At 45.0% G+C, this 14,879-nt stretch overlaps 1 protein-coding gene across 1 annotated transcript in view; it reads left to right on the plus strand.

The window, feature by feature from the left end:
- TENM4 (teneurin transmembrane protein 4) overlaps positions 1 to 14,879 on the plus strand; it is a 486,586-nt gene that overhangs the window by 66,903 nt on the left and 404,804 nt on the right. Inside the window, exon 3 of the mRNA XM_067533333.1 lies at positions 10,158 to 10,446. Within this exon, the coding sequence (XP_067389434.1) occupies positions 10,224 to 10,446 (223 nt within the window). The 5' untranslated portion in view covers positions 10,158 to 10,223. The remainder of the gene's footprint in view (positions 1 to 10,157; positions 10,447 to 14,879) is intronic.

Consider the following 14,879-nt stretch of genomic DNA (forward strand, 5'->3'; position numbering starts at 1 on the left):
TGTTTAGATCAGGGGTGTCAAAGTCACTTCCTATCGCGGGCCAGATTGGAATAAAGTGTACTCCAACTGGGCCACACCCTCGTGGCGTCTTAGCCTCTGCCGAGAAATCTTGCAGCGTCCTCCTTTTCGGCAGCAGCTCGTGGCGTTTTACCCTGCGGCAGCAACCGTTAGGGGCCAGAAAAAAAATGGTTTGTGGGCAGTTTCTGGCCGACGGACAGGAACAAAAAAAGGATCGTGGGCCGTATCCAGCCGTCCGCGGGCCAGACCAAAAAGGTTTGCGGGTCGTATCCAGCCCGCAGGCCGTATGTTTGACACCCCTGGTTTAGATGGTAAATTCTTAGGGGCAGAAGCTGTCTTTTGCTGAGAATTTGTACCATGCAGTGGCCCTGATCTTTGTTGGGGCCTATTGGAGGACTGTAATACAAGTAATAGTGATAATAAATAAGGGCTGAATCGGACTCTGACAATATTTTCTGACTGCATCATTATAGACCTCTGAATTCAATAGAATCTGTGATGTCCCTCTCTCTTGCCGTTTAGCTGCAGAAGTGAAGGACAGTACAGGCATAAACTATTACTCATTATTGACAGTGGCAAAAAAAAAAAAAAAAAAAAGCCATTCTGAAATTATGAATTTTACTTGCTACTTGAGGTTAGTTTTATTTGAATTTGAAGGGGTCACCTTATGAGCAATTCAGCTACTGGGCTGTATGCAAGTCTACAGAACAAAGCAGATGTGTTCTGGTAGCTGAACTGTAAGTCAAATATGAACTGAGTTGAATATTGAGTTGAATACTGGAGTGACTCTTAATATAGCAGATAAAGATATATCATTAGGTAGAGCCGCACGTCTGCACTTGAAAATGTTGGTACCCAGCAGTTTTCTTTCCCTGGCTTTTCTAGTAGCAGTCTCTACTACTATTAATATCATTACTATTTTATATACAGATGATTGGATACTAGCAGAAGACTGTAAGATAGGTGGACATATATATAAGCACCTTTCATCTTCAAAGATCCCAAAGCCCATTACAAACAAATGCACGCAATCTTATTGACATGCAAGGGAGTTGTAAGATGAGGGGAGCAGAAATCAGCTACTGAACAACAAAGATGGAGTCAATTTGGAAGTTAACACAGGCTCAAAGCCCTGCTCTTACAAAAAGTGCCATGAGGTCTTTCATGTCCACAGAGAATGTTCAAGACCCGTCTGTGTGTTTATGATATTAAGATCTCTGAAGAGAAAGGCCGGCTATTGCAGGCACTCCTGAATCGCATGGGATGTCTCCCCTTTAGAATTTCCAGCAAGGCTGTTGATTACATTCAGCCGTTTGACTGGCTGAATGTAAATTCAGTATTCCAGACTGGATGTTTTTCTAACGGGTCTGCTCTAGGAATTGTGTTGGGGAAGTTCTGTGGTCTGCGTTATGCGGGAGGTCAGACTAGATGAGCACAATGGTCCCTTCTGGCCTTGGAATCTGTGACTCTATGAAATGATGCCCAGTCCTGCATACCTGAAGAGGAGTTATGCCTGCATAAAGAGAGAGCAGTAGTCTCCTGGTTCTTTATAGTAAGCTAACTCTGGGGGTTCCACTTTACATGCCTATTTGGAGGACAAAATGCATCTCAGTTGCTTCTGGATATATCAAGCACGTCACAGAAATCACCACATATCACCAGGCAGAGGCTGCAGAGGAGAACTGTTCTGAAGTCATTAAAACTATTTCCTACTTCCATTTGCTTTTATTTATTTATTTTCCTGGTAAGGAGATAGGATTGAAGGGAGGAGGCATCTAAGCATAGATTTGTTTTTCCCTTTCCCCTCTCAGCCAAACTATCTGTTTGGGTGCCAGGAGTTTTCTCATCCATGAGCAGGCACTGAGGATCTGAGGTTGTCCTCTGGCTTTCACCATACTCATTGTAAGCCATCCTTTTATGACGAGAATCCCGTCCATGCATCAGCGGTTACTTGACAGCACCAAGGGCCTGATCCAGAGCTCATGAAAGTCAAATGAGTCTCGCCATTGACTTCAATGGGTGTTGGATCAGGGCCTATACCCAGCTAGGGGTGGCCTGAAAAGATTGATTCTGTTTTGGGAAAAATTGAGGTTTTTAATTTTTTTTTCCCTCTAAAAAAAATACAGGCGAGAGACCCATCCCAGAACGGCCAGGGGGTTAGGGCTGCGTGAGACTCACCGTGAATTTGTTGGTCTGCCTCATGGAGAGCAGAGACTTGAACCTGGATCTCCCACATCACAGGTGACCTCCCCACTCACCAGGCTTTTGGATATTTCTGGATTGTGGGGGGTGGGGTGTCTTTCAAGATTGGTATTACCTTCAGTCATCTCTGAGATTATCATGCTGTTCATTAGATGAACACCACGGGAGGGGCAGTGGCGGCGGGGGGGGAATGCATTTTATTATGAAGACTGCAGGTGCCACGGCTGCAATATGCTGTGTTCTCTACCAGGCTTCTGAACCTGACCTACTTGCAGTACGTGCCGATGTGATGTGACAGTCTGAGCTGTCAGGCTGACCCAGTCACCATGCATTAATTGAAGCGTTTACAGTATATCTAGTATGTTGAGGTTCTGAACAACCCAGACTTGGTTTAAAGACTGTGATTTTGGGATTTAGTCCAGTTCCATGCAGGATTGTCTGAGATTGATCAGCTCAGTGATAAGTAGTATTTAGATATTAAGGTAAAACCGTCTCCAGCAATGCTAGCTTCTTTGGGAAACCTCTGGGTTTAGTGAACAGCATAGGGCTCCAAGCAACAGAACATTAAAATGATTATGCTAGTTTAAGTCTGTTTAAAACCTTTTTATTTGTGGGCCTATCCATTTTCCAGCGGTGCAGGCTGAGGACTCTGCAGACACATGGGAGATTGAAGAAGACTGGTGGGATTCCCAAACCAGATATAACTGGGGTAATTGCATTCCAGTCTCCTGCACACCATTTCCCCAACACGCTTTAAACTTTAGCTGGTGTCTTAGGCGTCTCTGGATTTCTAGCTCATTGCACTTTTAGATTTATTTTTAGCAAGAGCATAAACCGTATCAGCTGAGTCTGAAATTTCTAATTATCTGGCCAAGTCTGTTACCAGTGAAGGAGCGGTACCTTTAACCTTTAACTTCCCTGGAGCAACAGGTTCAGCTCCCAGCAGCATTAATTCAGCTCTTTATCCTTCTAATATAGATACATTGAGTTCCATGTAGTGGTTTTTACAAAATCCTGGCCAGGAGCCTGGAAGGGAGTTTACACCTGCAGCTTATGTTATCTTTGTGAAGGGTCTGCTGGGATTTGAACCTCTGGCTGGAAGGAACCTTGGGTGTTATAAACGTAAAACTTAAAGTTTGATAACCTGTGAAACAGCATCATGAGACTTACTGTCTGGGCTGCATGCTTTTGAACACGATGTTAGAAACCAAGATCTGACCCACCCTCTGTAGGCATTAATGGTCTGTTGGTGCTTTGGGGAAGACGGAGGCGGTGACTCAGTGAGTTTGGTCAAAATTGTGGTTTTTCCCCACGGTTAGCGTTGCCACCTTTCACCATGACATTTCATTGGTGCTGCCCATGTATCGTTGTAAAAGACTCTGTGGTCTTTTAGACTGAGAGGTGCCGTAGAGACATCAGAGTGCATCTTGCAAATGGTGTCTTTTTGTCATACGGCCATTTTCATCTCCCATACTTTAAAGATGCTCTACATACCAAGCCAAGATTTTTGACAATGGATGCCTAAAAGTTAGGCACTTGAGCCCATATTTAGGTAACTAAATAAATTGCCTGTTTTTCAAAAGTTAGCAGCACCCAATGTCTCCTGTTGACTTCTGGCCAGGTTAACAGGGCAGAGCTTTACTCATACATAGTCTGCTGTGTTTTCCCATACGATCTCACAGACCAGACAGACCTCAGTGTTTCCACTCTGAAGAGTGATTTTATAAAAGTGCCACCATGGAGTGAGTGACCAATTGTCAGTTGTTCCTTCTTGTCTTCTAGTTGATATCTGCTCACTTCAAAGATCAGATCCACTGGGATCTGCGTCAGGGATCAGCATTCCATTCCTAGTGCGGCTACCGACCTAATGTGACCTTAAGCAAGTCACGTCCCCTTTCTGTGCCTCAGTTTCCCCATCTGTACAATAGGGAAATAACAAAGATTTTGCAATCAGACCTTAGTTAATAATTCTGTTGATGATGCATGAGGCTGAATAGACTCTACTTCATTGTCCTGTACCTGTATTGGCTCTGCAGAGACAACAGGAATTAAAAGAACTAAAAATGTATCCCTACTCAGTAAAATGAGAACTACTTCTTTAAATACATACAAGAAGCAGGACTAACTGTGGGAGAAGATGTCATTTTTTTACAGCCACTTTATGAAGTAGAACCATCCTTTAAGATGTTACTTCAAAAATCGCCACACAGTAAACTCTATGAAAGTTTCTTGACCTACCACCGAAGGAAGATGGGTTACGTCAGCCTCCAGGATTCAGGCCTGTATCTTCCTGGAGATGAGATATTTCATTGAACCATCTCTTCCAGCTTTCTTATATACCTGCTACTGCAACTGCACAGCAAACACAAAGATATGGTCACAGTGCAGGGCAACTGCACCTGTATGTCCTCTCCAGGGTCCACCAACGCCAGGCTCCCTGCCTCTCAGCTGTCACCTCTCCTGGGTAGAGACCCATGTCTTTCTCCCTCCTGATTGGGGGTTTTCCGGGCTGCACGGTTCACTGCCTGCATTGTGATATTCCCTGCAAGCCAGACTGCCCAAACAGGCCAGCATCTGCACTTTTCTTTCTCTACAGAGGCTGTGAACAGTGTAATTGCCAGCAGTTATAAGTTACCACACAGCTCTTTGGAAGCAGGCACATTTATTAAGGTGAAAGGCTTACAGAGAAAATATTAAAAACAATAAAAGAGCCGAGATGTACTAAAAAGCTCCACATACTCCAACAACGGCTCTGGTAGGATTCAATCCTTCAAATCCCACAAAGAGGTTTTTCTGTGGTTACAAGTTCATATTAGCTTTAGGTCAGAACAAGCACCCCCATGAATAGTTCACTCTTTCTTTTATACAACTTGGGCCTTTGATCTTCATACTCCATGAAGTCTGGGTTTCTGCATAACCAGAGGTGGTAATTTGCAATCACCTCTCGCTAGAGATTCTCCAGGCGATCGCTTGATACTCTTTGTCCCCAAAATCCACTCTGGTCTGACACCCTGTTCAGTGTGGTCCTTTGGAGTTCATAACATTTCCCAGGGTTTGCATCCCATCTTCCCTTTAGAGAAGTTCCATGTAATCCCAGCCCACAATAATACGTAACCTTTGAATTTACTACAGTGGACTGCAAAGATACTTAAACTTAATTCAGTAAGGTTTTTCAAGGATATGGCAGGAAATTGCCGTATCTGTTACAGCTATCTCCATCATTTAAACACTTCTATTTCGACAGAAAATTGGATGATATGACACATTGCCTTCCAGAACAGGTATTGTCTACCACCTTTCTGCTAATCTGCTTGATTAGTGACCTGTAACCACCCACCCTTCTGTGCTAACAGGACTAAGCATTTCCTAGTGCTTCTCTTTGTGGTGTCACAATTTCTTGTTTTTATTTCTTTATTTATTGATATCAGTTTGTCTTTTAAGCTGTGACTCAGAAAATAAATCAATCCCTCTGCCATCCGGTCAGCGTGATTCCCACAGCACAAAGGAATGCATCAAGTTAACGTGGCTAATCAAAACTCTATAGAGCAACAAAAAGCAACCACACAGAGAATGGGGAGGTTAGGTGTAAAGGACAGAGCATAGAAGAGATTATTTAGGAGCTGAGGAGAAGACAAACAAAATTAAAAGAGCTGCAAAAAGACAACATATTTACTCCATCAACAGCAAAATCCCCTCCTCGCTCTGCAAGTGTGCATGAGACCAGAAAAGCAATGAAAAAAAAGACTGGGAGCTTGATTCTGCTCTCAGTTCCACTAATGTAAATGTGGAGCAACTCTCTTATAAATTACTGAGTCACACCAAGCTCTGCAAAATGATACCGTGAAATGCAACATGGATGGGTGTGGCAGGGCCCACTTGCTCCTGTCTCTGCTCAAGTCCACAAACAGCTCAGAGACCTTGTGCTGGTAAAACCCCCAGTGCCGTTTATTTACAGTGTTGGTTCCCTCCACCTTTGTACTCTACACGTACTTCCTTCCTATGCCTTTTTCTATCCTCTGCCTAATGGCTTAATTAGCCTTTCAGCTCTCTTCCACCCACCAATTAGGCACAGCTCTGCTTAACAAGGTCTGTTCTGCAGTGTTTAATTGGAGCTGCAGTGACAAGAGTGCTGGCTCCGCTGTTGGCGCCCAGCTCTCCCTGGGCTGGCTGGCCAGGCTGCAGCCCCTTTTCCGGCCCCTCCAGAAGCTTCTCCTTAGGTTCTGCCTGCACTTTTCCCCGCACATCCTGATTTACGCACATCCTATCCATGGCCCCACGAAGTCGCGAGACCTCCTCGTCAATCTCCTCCCAGCGCTGGCCAAGGTGGGCATCTATTCTACCAGGAGGAAGATGCTGGACTAGGAGGTGCTCTGCAACTTCCACTTCTCCCTTCAATCACGCATCCGGGCAGAGTTCCTCTGGGCCGTGTCCACTGGCTCCCTGGACACCTTAGAGGAGCAGTGGGTGCTGTCCGGGGTTCTCTGCTTAGGGTCCCTTTCATGCTCCCTGATTTTGACCCTGCGACTCCCACACCTGTCCCTATTTTCTCATTAGTTGTCCCCTGGACTTGCTTAGGATCTGGGTCTGCTGGCTCCTCCCCTTAGGCTGGGGGGAGGATCCTTTAGCAAACCCGCCCATCCCCAGCTTCCCAATAGGTGCTGTTACCCAGCGCTCTGCCACAAGGGGTCAACCCTGCAGCCCTTATGCACATAAGTAGCCCTGAATGGACTCTGGGTGAGTAAGTAGTTGTGTGATCAGGCTGTTGATTTGTATGTAAACTGTGTACACGGTTAGACGGCTGTGCAGGGTTCTATTACCCTCAAAGTTGAAAAAGAAAGAGTAGGAATGTCTATTCATTGGCATGGCAAAAGGGAAAAGAGAGATGTTTTCAGATTAGATTGGAAAAGAGATTGCGTGGAGGCGAATACAGTGTGAGAACTTAACTGGAACTGAACCACAAGATCACAGAGCAAGGAAGGCTCTTCCAGAATGCACTGAGGTGCAGAGAGAACTCTCTTGTGCCTGGAAGGGAGAGATTGTGTGGCAAAATAGAAAGGAAGTCAGTCCTAGCTGCGCTCCAGGAATGAGTGAGAAAGAGAGAGACACCATGTTGGTGATGCAGGGTTGGCAAGTTGTGGAGGCTTTCAAAGGCATGAAGAACAATTTTGGCTTGGATACTGCAATGACATAGTGGGTGAGTATGTAGCTGACGTGATGGTTCTTTTCGATTTGTATGTGCTGGAGAAGTAGAGTGCAAGGGCCTTGAGAAGCCTGCCTGCAGAAACTGGGATGTGAAGATGGCATTGGATTTCAGCCACGGTGAAGCAAGACATGAAGAGTAATAGATAAAAAGTAATAATGTAGCAGAGAAATGCCAAGTTTTGCGAAGGGCCAAACGCCAAGAGCCAAATTCCCTGCTGACATAACTCCATTGAAAACAGTGTAGCTACATCAGCTGGGAATTTGGCCCCAAATATAAAAATGAAATAATTGTAATGGCACATTCAAAGTGCTGGAAATTCATGTAGGTCATTTATACAACAGTTCCTCCTTTAAAAAAATAGAACCTGGTTCTGATCTTTTTCGGGGGGTTACTTTATATTTGAAAAGCATCAACTTACAAGAGCAGAGCGAGAGAGCAAGCTGAGGAAAGTTAAATCTATAAAGATCTGTATGCACTGGGAATCCCAGCACGGTGTTACTGAGGAATGCATGTGTGAAGTTTGCAAATGTATGGGGTTATTTTGATGTACTGTATGAGAAGCTTAAGTTTTTTTCAACAGTTTTCTGTTAAAAAAGCATATAAAACTCATCTGCTGGGAATTCACTCCATTTCCTGGTGTTCCCCCCCCCACCCGCGTTTCCTATTTCATGGTTAGTGATGGTAATTACAGACCCTGTTTGCACCTTGTGGATTCTGACTGTGCAGAAGAGCTTTCTTGGCATGTGTGACCCTGTAAAAGGCTTTTAAATAACTGGCCCTTGGAAGGCATTGTTGTAACACTCTTGATTAGACAGAAGCAGTCTGCCCCCTATCCCTTTTTTTATACAATATAGTAACTGCTTTCCTTGAGCGTTTTGTGTCCCCATGGGACCGTAAGCCATGATTTCCATGTTCATTATAATGTCTCCCACTAGCACTGCTATAGTGGAGGGGCCTGTTTTGAAGGTGTTTTAATAAAAGTCATAACAAGCCTGTGCCTATCTAGAACTGAGCTACTTCAAGTATTAAGTATTTTGACAAAAAAATGTTAACAAGTGTTTATGTCTCATACTGGTTTGTCCTGTATATGTGAGCGTGCCTCCGTGTGTTTTTAGGGTAGCCAATTTCCAACGTCTCAAAACCTGAACCTCCCGCTGCTCTGCCTCCCCCCGAGGTTCCAACCCCGCTCGCTTCTCTCCTGCCCCCCCTCCCATCGCTCGCTGCTCTCTCCTCTCCTCCTCCTCTGTCACACTCACTCACACACACTCACACACACACTCACACTCACACACACACACCCAGCTGGGCTCACAGCATCAACTGAGCCAGCCCCACTTGGGATCTGGGACAAAGCGAAACTAAAAACGCCTCTGCAGGAACACCAGAACCTCCCCCTGCTCTGCCTCCCCCTCCAAGACCCCGCCCCATGCTCCGCCTCCACCGAGGCTCCGCCCCCACTCGCTCCTCTCCCCTCTATCCCCCGTCACTCACTGCTCTTGCCCTTCCCTGTCGCTCAGTCGTGTCCCTCTCCCAGCTGGGCTCCCTCTGCCTAGAAGGGGCCTACTCACTTCACTTGATGATCTATGGTTGTGCATATATATTCTATCTGGCTCATTCCCACAGGGGCAAAATCCACACTTACGCAGTTATGACGCAAAATGCCATCTCTTATCTGCAGCTTCTCCACTCCACTCGGAGTTTAAACAACATTTAAAATGATGGAGTGAGGAGGAGCACCTGCCTCTGCAGACGTCTTGTTCTGGGTTCCTTCTAAAACTCACACTTCATTCTTCCACTCACCAGCTCTCTAGTTGCTTTTTTTCTCGGGCACATTCTTGCCCCTTTTTCTCTCATGTTCAGTCTCTTTAATCTAAAATGCTTCATAAAGACCCCCTTAAAAATACAGGTCCACATTTTCAAAAGTGACGAGTAATTTGAGTGCCTCCCTTTTTTTAGGTGCCCAAAACTAGCAAGGGGAGAAATGATTACTTAAAAAGGGAACTATCGTGAGGCTGCTCAGGAGTAAAGTTTCAGTTTGCAGAGCAGATCTATTAATTACAATAAGGTCTGGACTTATAGAACAGACCTGAAGAAGGACGGGGGGAGGAGTGTTACCTAGATGCCAACAAAATATACCTCGTTTCATTTTTATTTATTTATTGGTAAACTGAGAGCTGGGAACGTGGGCCAAACTGTCAGCCTAGATTCTGAATTCCAATGTCCACAGAGCAGGTACAGCAGGAAGCTTGCACTAGCAGGGCAATGTGCAGGAAGCTTATTTTCAGAGCTTAAATGCTCAGTGCTTTCTGAAAATCAGACTCCTGTAAGGTGCTTAGAAGTGGTTTGCCCTAAAAACGAGGCACCCAAAATTGCTACTTGCTTTTGAAAATCACAGCCACATTCACCTTTCAAACACACTAATGCTGGGAACAAATCGTTGGTTTTTCTTTTTTGTTTTTAAGTATTATTTTATGTATTTTATTCCTGTGCCTAGCAGCAGCAGTTCTTTTAGCAGTTGCAGTTGCAAATGAGAGGCGTAAGGAACGGTTTGGGACACAGATAATTGATACTTTCCCTTTATCGGTCATTGTTATAAGTGTGTTCCCTGTAGTCCATTAGATACCCTTTCTTCTGTATGTTATAAGATTGAAGAAAAAGCCTAAATGAAAAAACTCAACCGTCAGCTGTCTAATGGAATGAACTCAGGGCAGATCTCTTTTATCCTCTCTTTCAGATTATTCCAATCTGATCACCACACAGACACCGTCATTTTAATGTTGAAGAGTCAGACAAGAGTGCCATGGATGTGAAAGAAAGAAAACCGTACCGATCTCTCACCAGGCGCCGTGACACCGAGCGCCGCTACACCAGCTCCTCGGCAGAGAGCGAAGACAGCAAAATACCCCAAAAATCCTACAGCTCCAGTGAGACGCTGAAGGCTTACGATCAAGACTCCAGGCTGACCTACAGTAATCGGGTCAAAGACATGGTACACCAGGAGGCTGATGAATTCTGCCGAACAGGTAAGTGCATTTCATCCGGTGCTGCTGTACTCAGTGTGAATTAATCCAGAGGTAGCTGGGGGAATAACTCAACGCTATGAAGGGTTCTGAGACTCAGAAAGAGGAATGTCTTTAAGATATTGCACAGAGCACTGGGAGAAAACACTAGAGGAAGATCAGCATGCCTTTGTTAGAAGAAAAGCCTCTGCCCATGGTGTGCATTTGTGTGATGTTCCCCTCTGCAGTCTGGACTGGAGTATAACTGCGTCACCCCAATCCCCCATTCCTAGAGCCTGTCTTGCACTTGCTATACTATGTTAACTCCCCTTCCTGGGTCAGCCCATGCACAGCCTTCTGCAAGCAAGCGGCTCTTATCTTAGTGCAGGCGGCAGCAACCTTCAACAAGGGCAATGCCAAATCTTCCCTCTGCCCCACTCCCAGTGCCGGAGTGGCACAAGGGGGGCTCTGCAGGCCTGTTCCCGGCAGCAGTGGTGGTGGCGGGGGGGGGGTCTGTGGCCCTGTTCCCGCTGGCAGTGGAGCGGGTGGCCCCGTTCCTGGCAGCAGTGGCAGCAGCGGGTCTGCAGGCCCGTTCCTGCAGGGGCCACACCACTCCCAGCTAGGGACACGGTTCAGCCCATATGGAGAAGGGGTGGGGCTACATCAGTTGTGGGGGAACTGCGGTGCTGCTTGGGGCCGGGAGCGGCACGGCTCCGGCCAGGGTGCTGCGTGCCGCTCAGAGTTGGCGTGCGTGCCATCGTTGGCGTGCGTGCCATCTTTGGCACGCGTGCCGCAGGTTGCCGACCCCTGCCTTAGTGAGTGAGTGCTTCTGGCCAGCCACTCGTAGGATTATCCAGTAAACACCAGAAGTCCCAGATGCAACCCTAGAAACTGCTGCCTTACAGAGTTCGGTGCTGCTCACTGGACTCTGCAAACTTATGTCCATCAATTTATCAAAGAAATTGATACGCACCAGCGCTGTCCCTTTAAATGAAGTCTCTACACACACGCAAACCACATGCACTGCTTTAGATAAAACAAACAAACAAGTTTATTAAGTACATAAAGATTTTAAATGATTATAGACCAGAGGATTATAAATCAGATTGGATCAAAAGTAAATAAAAGGCAAATCACGTTCTAAACTAAACGTAACACTTTAGTAGCCTTACAGTCTTTGGATGGTTCTCACCACAGGTTGATTGGTCAGCCCCCAACTAGGCTTCCCCCCTGTGGACAGTCTTGATGTTGTCTTATAGATGGATTGCAAGAGAGAGCTTGAGATACCAAAATGTCTCCTCCTTTAATGTGTTTCTCCGCCACCCCCTGGGGTCAGGTGACCAGCAATGTTCAGCATGGTTTCCTCCGCTTCAGTCAAATGGGCATTACCTTATCAGATGCTTAGGCCAGTCCATTGTTCCTGGGTTGTTTTATGCATGCCTTAGTGAGGCGTGAAGGACCTTCTCTGCCCTCAGTGTTTACCTGGATCTCCCTGAAGCAACGTGAGACGCACATTTGGGAATATGACATAGAAGAGCCTCATAAGCACACATATGACATTGGAAGAAACATATTCCTATAACAATAATGTTCAGTATATGATGAGCGTTCCAAAAAGACCTTATATAACATACTTTGCATTAAACAATACAGTTACACTCTAAGGGTGAACATAAATGATGCACAAATCACACCATAAGAGTGTACAGGGGGTGCCGTGTGTGTCACAATATGTAATGGAGTCCCTGGACAGTTTGTCAGCAGTGATTGAACCTCGGACCTCTTGAGCTTGAGCATCTATGCCCTGAACTGAAAGACCAGGTTCAGTAGCATGGAAGCAGTAGCAGAGTCATAAACATCTGTAGATGCTCTAGCCAATAGACGGAGACACAGAGCCACACTGTGTGAGCATAGGTTGCACACAGAAACTACACCGTGAACAGTGGAGCACAGACAGTGTCTTAAGTTGGAAGAAACAGGGTTTCCTGTCAATCCAGGAACATGTGAAATGGGCAACCAAAGCAAATGGAACATGCAGTAGTTCAAATGATGAACAGAAAGACTGACATAGGCTGCTGTTAGTATACCCTGCACTACTTATAGGGTCAGATTCTCAAAGGTGGATGCACACAACTGTGCACATCTAACTTGCGTGTGGCACTATCACAGTATTGCATGCAAGTCTAGTATTTTATGCACGTACACAAGGCAAGCTAGTTGCAGAATCAGCCATGTGCCCAGAGTCACGCTCTTTGTTTTTCAGAGAAATTGTGAGGGGCAATAACAAATTGAATAATTGTTTGCAATTATATAGCGTCCTCCAACCTCGGATCTCAAAAACACTTCTCAGTCTCTAAGGTACCTGTGAAGTTACAGACCAAAAAAAAAGACCTGTTAGATTATCAAGCCTGTTCCACAGGTAGAGTAAAATTGCTCCCTCCAATATATTCTCCCGGCTGGGTAGCTGTGAATTATTATAGTTAGCTAAACTGAGTCAAAATGAAGTTAAGTGACTTGCTTAAGGTTACAGAGCCAGGAACAGATTCCAGGACTCCAGACGCCTAGTTGCCTTCTCTAACCATTAGACCGCACTGTACCGACAGATTTTGTCATTTTATAATTTTCTTTCTTCTCCTCCGTGCTCGAAATTTCCTATCTCCTTAGATCTGTGATTGGCCATAGATTTTATGGGCCAGATTCTCAGTTGGTTACACCAGTGTACCTCTGTTGACTTTGGTGGAGCTTACACTGATATGTACTAGCTGAAGACCTGGCTCTATTAGCTTATGATACTTTTGCTTGATACAAACAAGACCAAATGAATTTTTTCTAGAGTTGAACTGGGAGTTAGAAAGGAGGGAAACATTTCAAATTGACTGAATAAATTCAGTAAATAAACAAGTCAGCATTTAAATGGTTTTAGCCAGGGTGAGTGTGCCAAGAAAGCAAACGGTACAAGTCAGCATAGAAAAAAATAGACCAGACCTGAATTAAAAAGTTTCAGATATTTATTATCTTCCTTTTATTGACTTGAGTTCTCCCAGCTTAAAAGGCTACACTGAGCATAGAGTATGAAAATCGATGTGTCTCATGCTCTTTATTGCAAATAAATTTGATTTTCAGTTAATTGCAGCAGTCATTTTTCATAATTTATGAGTTGCTGTTGCTGGGGAACATCACTCAAACTGCTCATTGACGTGTTTTGAGGTTGTTGAGAGTGGATTGTTACAGGAGGGAAGAGGACTTCTGATCGTTGATCGGTGGGACTAAAATCTGCAATGTGGAGGCAAAAACAAAAGCCTAAACTGTCTGGTGACCCATAGAGTGTAGGCCTAATCATCACTCTGGGGTCTGGACCAAAGATAGAACTGGTGGGGTGGAGACGAGGATGCAGTTACCTCTGTTTAAGCAATCAGTTCAAGTTCACTTGCTGCGTGAGGCTGTGGTACAGGAGTGCATGTTATTTGGTATGAGAACACAGCAGTGTTATCTGGATTAATTTATCACAGGCTTGCTCTGTGCTCTCTTAGCTGGCTCCGAAGGTTTGGTGGAGCAGATGAGCCACAAGTATCCCTGCCTCTCACCTCTGTCAGAAAGCTTAATCTATTTAAGTTAATTACACAGGTGTAAAGTTCAAGAACAGTTTATGTACTCTGAGCATTCCAGACCGTAGTGCCTCAACCAGCTGACCCACAGTTATTTTCTTCTCACATTGAAGAGTTTCTTCTCTGCTTTTATTTGGAGCTGGTGTCAAGTCCACTGGTCTATCACTCTATCTCCTTCCATGCATCCTCTTCCCTTCCCTCTTTCCACTGGGAGCTCCATAGCTAATTGAATTAAGCAGATGTTTCCCTATTCAGAGAAAAAACAAAATGCCAGCTGCCTGTCGTTAGTGGATAATTCACTGTACAGAGGTTATTGCAGGAAAGATTACCTGTGAGGAGAAGTGACCTTGTGCTGGGTCAGCTCTCCTGCAGCTGTAATCCACAAAATCCAGAATATAATTTAGAATAGTGTTGTTTTCTGCGTTGGCCAATTTTGCATAACATCAACAGTTGGAAAATTGAGGGAAATCACAAGCTTTAACATGGCTTTGGAGTAGGGATGGGTGCAAAACTGAGCCCTGAATCCAACAGCAAGGCCAAGAGTGGAACTTGGTATCTCTCCGATGAGCAGAACCAAATGCACCTGAACATAATGGTTCACAGTTGAGATCGAGCCACAACTGTCCCCAGGTTAATGGGTTCAAATTCAAATAATTGTAGAAACAAGAATGAGCTGGGAACTGCCACCTGGACTGGGATCTGCATCCTGAGTTTCGTTATGGGGTTTTGGTCTTAGCCCATTTTGATACTAAAAAATAATGAGAGGTCTTTCTGCCCCAGTCAATTTTGGTGGATGTAATAATTAGAGCCATCTTAAATTTATTACAGCACTTCTCATAGTGCTTTTCTAGT

This window comes from Emydura macquarii, unplaced genomic scaffold, assembly GCF_026122565.2.
Source record: "Emydura macquarii macquarii isolate MOO-44397 ecotype Brisbane River unplaced genomic scaffold, CSIRO-AGI_Emac_v2 contig_3328, whole genome shotgun sequence".
Classification (NCBI taxonomy): Eukaryota; Metazoa; Chordata; order Testudines; family Chelidae; genus Emydura; species Emydura macquarii.